At 42.0% G+C, this 13486-nt stretch overlaps 1 protein-coding gene across 4 annotated transcripts in view; it reads left to right on the forward strand.

Moving 5' to 3' along the window:
- VPS13B (vacuolar protein sorting 13 homolog B) overlaps positions 1-13486 on the forward strand; it is a 1111190-nt gene that overhangs the window by 736135 nt on the left and 361569 nt on the right. For all 4 annotated transcript variants that reach the window (XM_077270879.1, XM_077270877.1, XM_077270878.1 and 1 more), the window contains exon 31: positions 10056-10259. In XM_077270879.1, coding sequence (XP_077126994.1) covers positions 10056-10259 — 204 coding nt within the window. The remainder of the gene's footprint in view (positions 1-10055; positions 10260-13486) is intronic.

Consider the following 13486-nt stretch of genomic DNA (forward strand, 5'->3'; position numbering starts at 1 on the left):
AACAACGGGCAACTGATTTAAAGGGGTTGACTGTGTAGAACAAGTTATCGCCTATTTGCTTGTTAGGTGGTTGTTCCACCGCTGGGACCCGCACTTATCGGTAGAACTTTTATCCCCGGAGCAAAATGTTGTGGCAGGTCGGATGCCCAAATTCCACACCTTCATTCTCTATAGGGCTGCTGAAATATGGGGAGCAGACTGCGCGGCAGTCCTATAGGTAGTGAATGGAGCTCAGTTTGCACATGTGTACTGCCGATACATTCCAACAGGGATACAAGTTTCCAATTCTGCTGAACGGCGTGAGTCCAACCACTCGGACCCGCACTGGTCATCAAGTTATCTCTTATGCCGCGGATAAGAAAGAACTTGTTTTCACCAGACAACCCCTTTAGAAAAAATACTCTCATTTTATGTATGTAAGTGCATTAAGATACTTACCAATCACCACCCTCCCTGGTTTCAAGACGTTCTCCGGTCCTCTTGTCAATTATGTGATTGTAATGCCGATTCACCGGATCACAGTGCGCTTTACGCGTGAGCCAGAAGCCTCTACTACAATGTTGGCTTCCAGGGCCTCGTTCTCACACTCCATAGACTTACATTGTAAATAGAGCGCAGTGTGGTCCGACAAGTGGGAATTGCAGTCCCTTGAGCGACAAGAGGATCACCGATTGGTAAGTACATGAACGCACTTACACTACATAATATACACTGGTTTATGACATAAAAATGTCATGGCACTTTCTTTGCGCTAGTATAGAGCACATACGTAGATACATTTGTAGTATACTCCAGCACTTGGGTTAAAAATCCATATTTTATTATAAATTCATTAAAAACATGCTGTGACTGTTAGCAGTTTGCCTCCTTAAGGTTGTCAGTCTTGGGGTATATTCACACATTACTTTTTTGCCGTGTTTTTTTTTATCCATACATATTTGCCGCAGTCTGTTACTGTAAAGAGTGAATGAGCGTTTTGGAATCTTACTTTTCCTTGCAGATTTGAGGCAGTTTGCACATTAGTCATGTTCTTTCGGGGCCGTTATTTAGGAGGTTTTGATATTTTCCATCACCTTGATAACGTCAGTGTTCATGGCCGTGCTGTCTGTTCCTGTAAGCGATATATTAATATTTAGTACTACCTCTCTGCCTTTCTACCATCTCTCAAAAAAAAAGTGGTTTTATGACACATTAGATAACATTTGGTCAGTGAGGGTTCAACGTCTTGGATCCCAATCCACAGAGTTAACCGACAGAAGTCATTTCAGTATTTCTGAAGTAATTTTGGTTTTGTCATAGTTCCTTGCTATCTCGGATAGTGGGAGAATAGCTGTGTAGGGAAAATAAATGAAGGGGCCGTAGCCCTTAACTAGTAATGCACCCATTCTTTCTAAGTATAGTCTGAGTGATGTGACTCCCATTGATCAGCAATATTCCTTTACTTACAACAATGGGAAAATCTCTCTTAAGCAATGAAAACAGATTTTTTTTTTATAAATCCATGAGAAAAAAACATGGCCGCCTGTCTTAGTTATGCCCAATGTTGGCGCTGAGCTGAACATACTTGTTTACATGGGTTGAGTAATTTAATGTCACTGGGTATCTATGTATATCGGTTTTGCACTGTATTTTTCCTGCCTTGGTGTTAAATTTTTCTTGCCATAGGCTACATTGTCCGCACCTTTTTATTTTAGTAGGGTGCACTAGGGACAGTCGACTAGAGCGAGGGCGCCACTTGCGCAGGAATATAGGGTGCCAACCCCCGCAGGCAGGTAGGGTGTATTTTAGGTACAGTGCAGGGGTATATGCTTAATTGCCTTGGTAGAAGCCGGAAATAAATGTGCAATATATTATATAAGTGTGTATATTGCTAAACAATTAGAAACACACTTTTGCACAGGCCTGATTATTATATATCCCATTTTTCTTTAACATGTGCAATATATCATAGAAGGTGTGCGATATATTTGAGGCACATTTTTTGCACAATCTTTTTTTGTCTAGTGACATTTGTTTGCCTGTCTGTTGTGTATGGTCTGCTGAGTGCTGTTTTTCTATCTTCCGCACGATAGGGCCTATTAGGGACAGTTAGGGCGAGCCTACGTTGAGCAGGGGCGCCATTGCGAAGGTTTATAGGGTGCCAACCTCTGCTGTAAGGTAGGGCACAGATAGTTGGCCCTTTAGGGAGGTAGTGCACCCTGTATCTTTTTTCTGCAGCCATACGTGTTTTTAGGTCGTGTATGTTTGTATTGGACTGTTTTATTTATAGTAAGTAAATGTTAAGTTTTATTGTGTCATTTACTTTATTGTGCATTAGTTTCTTTTTTCGGTGAGTTATTCAATTAGGACACTTTGATTTTTGAAAAATTCTGTGAAAAACCCAATGTTGGCGCTCCATAAGTAATGTGGCTGGGAGAGTTGGGCCTCTTTGACGCTGACATTACTTGTCTGGTAAGGTTATTTTGAAATATAATAAAAATTGGAAAAATTCAGTTCTGATCTGCAAACAGGCTGCAATTAGTCTGTTCTCATTACTTTCAGAAACGTCCCCCATAACACAGGGTGGTCCATCTTCTCATAGAGGAAAGGAGCAGGCTTCTTGCTCAGGGCCAGTTGTTTCCCTGCTATTGTCCTAGAGTTTGCCCATGGTTTATATGTCTCAGCTTTTGTTAAAAATAGGAGGAATTGAGTCTATTTTCAGGCTTTGGATCTATGTCAGTCTTCAGGAGCGATGTTAAGCAAAACATTTCGCAAGAGTCAAAAATTTAAGCCAAAAAAGGAAGACAAAAAAGAATAAGATTCCAGTTGTCTAGACCACATCAGCAGCGCACTGTGCACTTACTGATTGTTATCCAGGGAAAGAAATCAGTGTCCAGGTCACGAACCTCGTGTCCGGGTTCTGCTCTCTATGTTTGATTGCTGCAAAAGGGTCATAAATGCACATTTTAATTTAAATCCACACACGAGCCAAGTGAGCAAGTCACCGGATAGATGATAAAATGCTTTGTTTATTGAACAGTTGGCAATGGATTCACTGCTTTGGTTTCTGAATCTCGTACATCTGTAGCTTTTATTTCAAAAGGCAACTCGTGAAAGCTAAGTACTTTCTGAATAATGGCTGATAAGATAATACCAATTAGGGCAATGACTTTATGTAGAACCGTTCCTATAGGAGAACATGATCACGATCATAGATAAAAACAGCCTAGCCTTTCACTCCAGGCTTGGACTGGCCCATCGGAGGACAGGAGGATCCTCTGGTGGGCCGCCACCCTCTTTTATTAGCAGTACTTGGCACAATATACTTCGATCACTATGTACAGACAAATGCATCATCTTATTTATTTCACAATCTACCCAGATCATTGCTATAGATATCTGTGATTGAGGATAGTGTCACATTTGCATGTAGCTGAAAATTTGGGCCCGGACGTTGGTTACTGGTGGGCCCTTGGCACCCCAGTCCATAACTCTCTATTAAATTTATCTAGGATGTATCTCCTGTAAAACATTGTACAATTTTGAACACCAGTAGCTGAAAGGGAATGTTTCATCAATAAAAACCTTCTGATAAAATCAGATTTTCATGTTAAATTTATTTTTATTTTTGGTAATGCTTTTTTTTAATCTATTTTCATTATCTTGATGCGTTTTAAAATAAATTAGAAATTTTGCCAATTTTTTGTGGGGCTACTATAGACTCATCCAACCTGTTCAGGAAATCTACATGTACATTAATCGCAAAAAAAAATAAAATACACCTGACTCAGACCCCTATTTTGTAGTGAAGCATTTCATGACCATGTGCAAATTTTATTAAAAAGGGAGAGGGAGCTGTGATATCAGCTATTGCGAGTATTGGGCCTCTAATGTGTATAGAGGAGGAATTACATGTAATTGCAATCCTGCCTGTGCTGGTAATCAAGTTACTGAAAAGTCTACCATAAAGAACAGGAAGTATGAGTCTAAAATAGCACCAGGGACCAGTGTGAAAATTGCCAGATTCATATTTATGTACCGTATATTCTTGAGTATAAGCCGACCCGAGTATAAGCCGACCCCCCTAATTTTGCAACAAAAAACTGGGAGAACTTATTGACTCGAGTATAAGCCTAGGGTGGGAAATGCAGCAGCTACTGGTAAATGTCAAAAATAAAAATAGATACCAATAAAAGTAAAATTAATTGAGACATTAGTAGGTTAAGTGTTTTTGAATATCCATATTGAATCAGGAGCCCCATATAATGCTCCATACAGTTCATGATGGCCCCACAAGATGCTCCATACAAAATACGCCCCATATAATGCTCCCTACAGTTCATGATGGCCCCATAAGATGCTCCATACAAAATTCACCCCATATAATGCTCCATAAAATTTATGATGGGCCCCATAAATGCTCCATATTAAAATATGCCCCATATAATGCTGCACAAATGCTGATTATGGCCCCATAAGATGCTCCATATGGATATTTGGCCCATATAATGCTGCACAAATGCTGATTATTGCCCCATAAGATGCTCCATATAATAATGTGCCACATATAATGCTCCATACAGTTCATTATAGCCCCATAGATGCTCCATATAACAATGTGCCCCATATAAATCTCCATACAGTTCATTATAGCCCCATAGATGCTCCATATAACAATGTGCCCCATATAATGCTCCATACAGTTCATTATAGCCCCATAGATGCTCCATATATCAATGTGCCACATGTAATGCTCCATACAGTTCTTTATGGCCCCATAAGATGCTCCATATAACAATGTGCCACATATAATGCTCCATACAGTTCTTTATGGCCCCATAAGATGCTCCATATAACAATGTGCCACATATAATGCTGCTGCTGCAATAAAAAAAATTACATACTCACCTTTCGTCGCTGCCCCTCAGCGTCCCGTCTCTTCGCACTGACTGTTCAGGCAGAGGGCAGCGTGCACACTAATACGTCATCACGCCCTCTGACCTGAACAGTCACTGCAGAGGACGCGGAAGACGGAGCGGCGGTGGAACGAGGGAAGGTAAATATGAAATGCTCACCTGCTCCTGGCGCTCCTGACGCGGTCCCTGCATGTCCCATGGTTTCTGGCACCGGCAGCTTCTTCCTCTGTTAAGTGGTCACGTGATACCGCTCATTACAGTAATGAATATGCGGCTCCACCCCTATGGGAGTGGAGTCCATATTCATTACTTTAATGAACGGTACCAGTGACCGCTGAACAGGGGAAGAAGCTGCCGTGCCCCAAGACCGTGGCACATGCAGGGACCGCGTCAGGAGCGCCAGGAGCAGGTGAGTATGTGACAGTCGTCGCTCCCCCTCACCCGCCGACCATGACTCGAGTATAAGCCGAGAGGGGCACTTTCAGCCCATTTTTTGGGCTGAAAATCTCGGCTTATACTCGAGTATATATGGTATTTTATACTCCACTCAAATCTAGAAAATGGACATATTAGTAAATTAGAAGTTCAAGTGGTAGCCATTTTTTTCCATTTGGTTGCAGAATTTTTACAAATGCAACCTCCTATCATTGTTTGCTGAAATCACATGTCAACATATGTCAGTCACTGGAGGGGCATGCAACAGGTTTTAAAAAGTTTCACTGAAATATGAAGAGTAACTAAATATATTTTTTCATGTATCAAAAGTACAAGTGAAGAATGGAAATTTTAATACCGTAATATCTAATTAGAGAATTCCTCTTTCCCCACCTATTGGTCATTTTTTTCTCCCTTCCTCCGTTTTCTTGTGCTAATTAGAAAAATATTAAAATTTGAGAGTCCTCAGTGGTTGATACCTTTTAATTGGGAACTGAAAATATGGTAACAAATGGCAAGCTTTCAAAACTACTCAGGTCTCTTCATCGGGCATTGTAGCTAATTATTGTGCTAATTATCACTCTAAAAATGTTCAAATCTGTTTTCACTGAGGGGTCAGATTACATCTGCTACTTATTATTATTATTATTTATTGTTATAGCGCCATTTATTCCATGGCGCTTTACAAGTGAGGAGGGGTATACATAATAAAAACAAGTACAATAATCTTGAACAATACAAGTCATAACTGGTACAGGAGGAGTGAGGACCCTGCCCGCGAGGGCTCACAATCTACAAGGGATGGGTGAGAATACAGTAGGTGAGGATAGAGCTGATCGTGCAGCGGTTGGTTGATCGGTGGTTACTGCAGGTTGTAGGCTTGTCGGAAGAGGTGGGTCTTCAGATTCTTTTTGAAGGTTTCGATGGTGGGCGAGAGTCTGATGTGTTGTGGTAGAGGGTTCCAGAGTAGGGGTGATACGCGAGAGAAATCTTGTATACGATTGTGGGAAGAGGAGATAAGAGGGGAGTAGAGAAGGAGATCTTGTGAGGATCGGAGGTTGCGTGTAGGAAAGTACCGGGAGATGAGGTCACAGATGTAAGGAGGAGACAGGTTGTGGATGGCTTTGTACGTCATGGTTAGGGTTTTGTACTGGAGTCTCTGGGCAATGGGGAGCCAGTGAAGGGATTGACAGAGGGGAGAGGCCGGAGAATAGCGGGGGGACAGGTGGATTAGTCGGGCAGCAGAGTTTAGAATAGATTGGAGGGGTGCGAGAGTGTTTGAGGGGAGGCCACAGAGCAGGAGGTTGCAGTAGTCAAGACGAGAGATGATGAGGGCATGGACTAGGGTTTTTGCAGATTCTTGGTTGAGGAATGAACGGATTCGTGCAATATTTTTGAGTTGAAGTCGGCAGGAAGTGGAAAGGGCTTGGATATGTGGTTTGAAGGAGAGATCAGCGTCAAGGATAACCCCGAGGCAGCGAGCTTGTGGGACTGGGGAGAGTGGGCAGCCATTTACTGTAATGGATAGGTTCGTTGGGGGGGTCACGTGAGATGGGGGAAAGATGATGAATTCTGTTTTGTCCATGTTAAGTTTCAGAAATTTAGCGGAGAAGAAGGATGAAATAGTGGACAGACATTGAGGGATTCTGGTTAGTAGGGAGGTGATATCTGGTCCAGAGATGTAGATCTGTGTGTCATCAGCATAGAGGTGATACTGAAAGCCATGAGATTCTATGAGCTGTCCCAGGCCAAAGGTGTAAATGGAGAAGAGCAGGGGCCCAAGGACTGAACCTTGTGGGACTCCGACAGAGAGGGGGCGAGGTGAGGAGGTGGTGTGTGAGTGGGAGACGCTGAATGTCCGGTCTGTTAGGTATGATGAGATCCAGGATAGGGCCAAGTCTGTGATGCCAAGGGATGAGAGGGTCTGTAATAATAGGGAATGGTCCACTGTGTCAAAGGCAGCCGACAGGTCGAGGAGGAGGAGAACAGAGTAGTGTCGCTTGCTCTTGGCGGTTAAAAGGTCAGTGGTGACCTTAGTTAGGGCAGTTTCAGTGGAATGGTGTGGCCGGAAGCCAGATTGTAAGCGGTCAAAGAGGGAGCAAGAAGAGAGATGGGAGGACAGTTCAAGGTAGACGTGTTGTTCCAGTAGTTTTGAGGCATAGGGGAGAAGTGATATAGGGCGATAGCTAGATACAGAGGTTGGGTCAAGAGAGGGCTTTTTGAGGATAGGTGTGATGGAGGCATGTTTAAAGCTTGAGGGGAAAACACCATTTGTTAGTGATAGGTTGAAGAGATGGGTTAGGGTTGGGATGAAGATTGTGGTGAGGTTTGGGATGAGGTGGGTTGGGAGCGAGTCAAGTGCACAGGTCGTGAGATGCGATCTTGAGAGTAGAGTGGCGAGTTGATCTTCTGTAATAGAGGTTTATGGAAACTGGAAGAGGAAGCAGCTGGAGGTAAATAAAAGTAGAGACACTAAAAGAAACTGCTGTAGCTTCTTTTTATTAAAGCATGCAGAGGAAAAAATGGTTAAATGCTAAGAGAAGTCATATAATGTCCAGAAATAGTGATGTTCCTCATGAATACACATGTGATAACTTATTCTGAAAAGTGACTTGAAATGACAGGTACAGATTAACTCTGATGAGTCTGACTTATCCGGAGTAGGGTAAGGCCATCCAATAAACACAACGGAGGGCTTGTGGCTCTCCTGTGAGCATAGTCCCCTTATTTTTATTGACACAAGCAGAGTGTCTTATAAGTACTGAAGGATGTCTCATTATCACAAATTGTCCCATTCACTGGTATAGGACGAGCAGCACACAAAAAAGGGCCACAATGTTTCCAGAGATCCGCCAGCCAGCAATTCATCATAATTTGTCTAGGGATAGGTACTCAATGTTAAAGATGTTTGTCAGCACAAAATGACTATTCACACAAAGCACAGAACCTTCTGGGGGACATATCCCTAAAAAAAAAAAAAAAATCACGCCTTTGTTTTCCCAATCTGTTTCTGCATTTGTCAGAAACCCGTCTTTATTCAAGTATGTTAAAGAAGCGCTCGGTGCACCCTCGGCGCGGCCGAGCAATTTGGTGAAACTTTCCATTTATCGCCACTCCCCCTCTGAGTCCTGTAAAGGCAGAGCTGTCAATCAAGGAAGAGGGGGGCAGATATTGATAAAAAACAAGTAGCTGATAAGGTTCATGCTGTTCGGCCACACCAAGGGTGCCCTGAGCGACTCATTAACATGTTTCAATAAAAATTGATTCATGGCAAATAGAGCAAAAGCAGAATTCTTGTTAGTATTATGGCCCCCTGCAAGGTGCAGTGCTTGGTTTGAACAGTCACTTTGTGCTGATAGACTCACTTTAAGGATCTAGAGAGCCCTTTTACTAGTATAATTAATTAGCGGCTGCCATGGGAGCCTCTGGCAGTCACAGTAATTTCGAGCAGAGTAGTATTTTAGTAACGTTGTCCGTTTCTACTGCCCGGACTGTAAAGGACTCATTGGTAAGATTTTCTCAGTGTATGTTGTAGAAACTCACGCTTGTCTTGGCGTAACATGTCAGTGAGAGCATTTCTGTCGTAGCGAACATTTCCAGATCTAAACCTCAACTTTGTATTTGGATCAGCCAAAGCAAATAGGTATGTAAACTTATGATCTGACGTCACTCGAATGATTTGCAGCATAAATTAATGTAGACAAATTCATAAAGCCAGCTTGGTTACAGAAACAAATGACATCGTTCATAAGTCTGTCAGAGAAACTATAAAAAGGAGGTTTACATTTTGTACGTGGGCAGCAGAGTTAGGATGTGGGCTATTAATTACCGCCTCAATAACATAAGTACTTAGAGCTCGAAAGTTTTACTGCACACTGAAGAAATTCTTGGAATATCAAATAAAAATACCGTTCGCTTCCATTAAGCTCTTTTCAACAGATCCTGTAAACTGTACTCCCGATGTCCCGGTTTTGAAACCATTGATACTGGACTTACATCATCTTTAGAAAATGCGTAGGAAGAATTTATAACTCTTAATTTATATCAGAGGGTTAGCCTCATGAAGACATCCTATTATTAGACCTGATCGGGTATTGCCAGGGAAAGCTGTGACCATCCATACAAATGCAACATTACATCCTTACATCCAAATGAATGGCTATCTGTGTAGCACTGTGGCAGGGTTATGGTTCTCCTTAGGAAGAGGTCTGTGCAACTCTAAACGCGTCGAGAATAAATTTAACACCACTGGCTTTGGATTTCTTTGATTCCACCACCAGCACAGGACTGTCCACCTATTTGTCTTTTCTCTGATAACTACTTGGGTAGGGTTAGTTTTCTAGTGCAGGAGCCTAATAATTGCTGATTTGGCATCAGAAACATTCAGCTTCAGTCGACCACATACTTCACATTAAAGAAGCACTCCCATGATTTTTTTCTATTTAAATCTGTTTATGTAGTATAGTGTGTATGTGTTAATATACTCACCTACTGCCACCTTCTCCGGTATCCAGCACCATTCCGCTCCTCTTCTCAGTGACATCACCACTCTGAAAACTTTTAGGGTCACACTTCGCTCATATCAATCAACTGGGGTGGATGCGGTCATTATTGGACTAGTCAGGTGTCTCCCTATAGTTATCTGGTCCTGATTCATGCGGTCTCTGGATCGAAGTGGAGTGGATAACTCTTTAATTGGATTTCCTCTGTTTTTATCTTCTATAGACGTGCCTTGAATTTAGGTATCCTTCGAGATCCTGGATCAGAAGTGGAAGATAGGCAATACCAAATTGACCTGCAGTTGATTAACATTGGTACTGCTCTGTGGGAGCAGCTGAAACCAGAAAAAGAGAGTAACAACGGAGGACTGCTGGTTGAAGCTGACAGAGGCTCTCAGAATCCAGCACTGGAGTGGAACATGGCCAGCAGGTATTTATATAAGTTTGATTCCATTATACCCTTTGGGTCAGATGTGTATTTTCTGTAACTGCCTCTGTAGCAATACCTATGTCCAAGATAGACCATCTTTGAATGACATTGTACTCGATCAACTTTTCAGAAGACGCTATACTTTATTTCTGGGTTGGTGGTCTGAGAAACCCACATGCTATGGTTTTTGGAAGTATGGAGCCAAAAACACAGAGGCTCGGACTGACAAGTGAAATAGTTTTGGCATATTCTACATTAACAACACATCCTTCTTCAGCCTCTGATACATATTAGCAGCGATCCAAATTCCATCATCCCGGTCTGACCAGAGCCTTCCAACTACAGTTGTGTAATCCAGTCCAATTGCACTAGTGGAAAGTGTTGTGGTTTGTTTGAAATGGCGTAGATGTACTTATTAACACCCATGAGTAATAAGCTCCTGATTATTTGTTTTACCGCTACATGCATTCCAATCAATATAGGAAGATTATCTCAAGGAACATTAGCGCAAGGCCGAAGTTTACATTTCCAATTTTGACTCATGCTTTCTGTATACATAGCAGTGGTATGTTTATTAGAATAGGCCAGAGGGCGTGATCATATAATGTATAACATTCCAGAATTCATTATCTTAACTACGATGTGAAGTCGTGTTATGTAGCCGCGCAGAATCTAGAACTTACGCTTTTATCATAACAAACCACAGGTGGGCCGCTATAATGCATGCGCCGAATTAAACAAAAGGCTTTACGACGCTTGCAAGTTGAGTTTTGCACTTATCTTTTGCAAACCGCCAGATAAATTTGAGCGAAACCTAATACTGCTGCTTGAATGGCACTTAGAAAAGAAAAATCCTGGATCAGTGACAGATAAAATATACTAAGCAGGCTTCTGCTTTCAAGTGTTATCTGAGCGTAAGACAGCGTTCGGCGCAGAACAAAGTAACACAGGAGTACGTTTGGCAGAATGATTTGATCATGTGTTGATCTGTGTTTACATGAACATGTAGACTTAAGAAGAAAAGGGCCAAACAAATTGATATTCATGAAGGTTTTTGTTGTCCTTCCCCTTCACCTCCTCCTCCCCTTGTAAAGTTATCACATTGAACCCTGTAATTTTATTTAGACTAGAACATTGACTTCTCAGGATACACTGGCCAGCTGTTGAGAGAGTTTACATCTCAAGATATCATAATATTACCCTCCAGGTTGCAGTTTTAGGCCTCATATATATTATCAGACGGTGCTGTAAATTGGGTTTAATGGAACTGCTAGGGGGTCTGGATATCGGGCCGTGGTGACATATAATTATTTGGCCATATCGGAGGTGTACTGTACATCTGAAGTATTTACTGACATATATCTCCAGTGGATTAAGGGGGTTGTCCAGCCTTTGTGTACAAGTCTGCAGTCACTCCATGCTCTCGCAAGGCTGCGCGCTGTGAAGAGTCCACAATGTCGGGAGCGTGACCACAAGTATGTCATTTTCATGCATGCAGTCATGTGCTGACGTGTGTGGCCTCATTCAATGCAAGTGTATTGAGAAAGTCCAAAAAAGTTTAGTCTTTGTGGCCAGAAGTATGCATACATGCAGTCACATGACTGCCTGTTCCCAGCATCTTGTGCCCTAAGGCTGGACAACCCCTTTAAGTTGGGGATTGCTCCAGGCATATATTCCATGACCAAGACCAGAGGTGAGCACAGACCATTAAAGGGAACCAGTCACCTGAATTTGGCGGGACCAGTTTTGGGTCATATGGGCGGGGTTTTCGGGTGTTTGATTCACCCTTTCCTTACCCGCTGGCTGCATGCTGGCCGCAATATTGGATTGAAGTTCATTCTCTGTCCTCCGGAGTACATGCCTGCACAAGGCAATCTTGCCTTACACAGGCATGTACTATGGAGGACAGAGAATGAACTTCAATCCAATATTGCGGCCAGCATGCAGCCAGCGGGTAAGGAAAGGGTGAATCAAACACCCGAAAACCCCGCCCATATGACCCAAAACTGGTCCCGCCAAATTCAGGTGACAGGTTCCCTTTAAGCTTGAGTTTAGTACACCTGTCTGAATAGAGACCATAGGCTCGACTGTTACTGCAAATCTTCATAAAGCTGAAAGAGTAACTTGTTTTTTATTTCTTAAATTATCCTCCAGACATTGCAAACTTGTCATTTTTTTTTATATACTGTATTAACTTATTTTGATACCGTCTCTCCTATACACTGTGCTCCACTGCTGTTTGAATGTCCAATTTATGCTCCTTTATGAGCCGCTTTCAACTGCTGCTTGGCAGTGACATATTATTCAAAGCAGTCTGTGTATGGAATTCCCAGTGTGAGTATGTGGGTTGGCAGCAGAAAGGTTCAGACAGGATAATTCCCTTACTCTGATTGTCTGAATATATTGTATGGATCTTGATGAGCAACAATTAAAAGGATCTTTTAAAGGGAATCTGTCACCTTCTTACCTATTAATTAATTATATTAAGGCTATTAATATGGGCATACAGGTTATACAATTTTTAAAACAGTCATATCTGTATGTCTCATATCTGCGGTCTTGTTCAGAAATCGTAATCCTTTATGGTAATGTGATTTTTAACACGCCTGCACTGAAGAAATAAGCTGCTGTGGGACAACCACGAGACGTCACATGTGATATTGATGGGAGGCGACAGGCACTCAAATGAAGACAGGAGGCAGGAGTTTTCTTCCAGGCACTGTACGCCCCAGAGTCTGGAAGAACTCATTAGCATAAAGGATTAAAAGATGATTTCTGAAGAAAAAGACCGCAGATATGAGGCATACGGGAATGACTATTTTAAGTATCTAGTGTTTTTGGAGGGTAGCACCCATACAATCACTGAGGATCAATTGCTACACATCAAATAATGTAACCACATTTGAACAAGAAAAATATATATAGACAATAGTGGTCACCGCACAAATTTTATGTCAACAAGAATCCATAATCAAGACAAAGCCACAAATTGATTCAAATCCGTTAAAAACACAAAATGGCTACAATATAACAAAAGACCACCTAGTCTGTATATGACCTAGGTCCACCTAGCCTGTGGTTCCCAACCTACAGTCAAAAACCAAATTATAAATGGGGTTCTGGAAGCCGAAAGAAGTCTGTCTATATAGAGAATGCTATCGAAAATGCTTTAGTTTCAATACAATAAAGTGCACTGATTTTATATAAAGTGCAGTGTGCAAAGCGTT

This window comes from Ranitomeya variabilis, chromosome 6 (genome assembly GCF_051348905.1).
Source record: "Ranitomeya variabilis isolate aRanVar5 chromosome 6, aRanVar5.hap1, whole genome shotgun sequence".
Lineage (NCBI taxonomy): Eukaryota > Metazoa > Chordata > Amphibia > Anura > Dendrobatidae > Ranitomeya > Ranitomeya variabilis.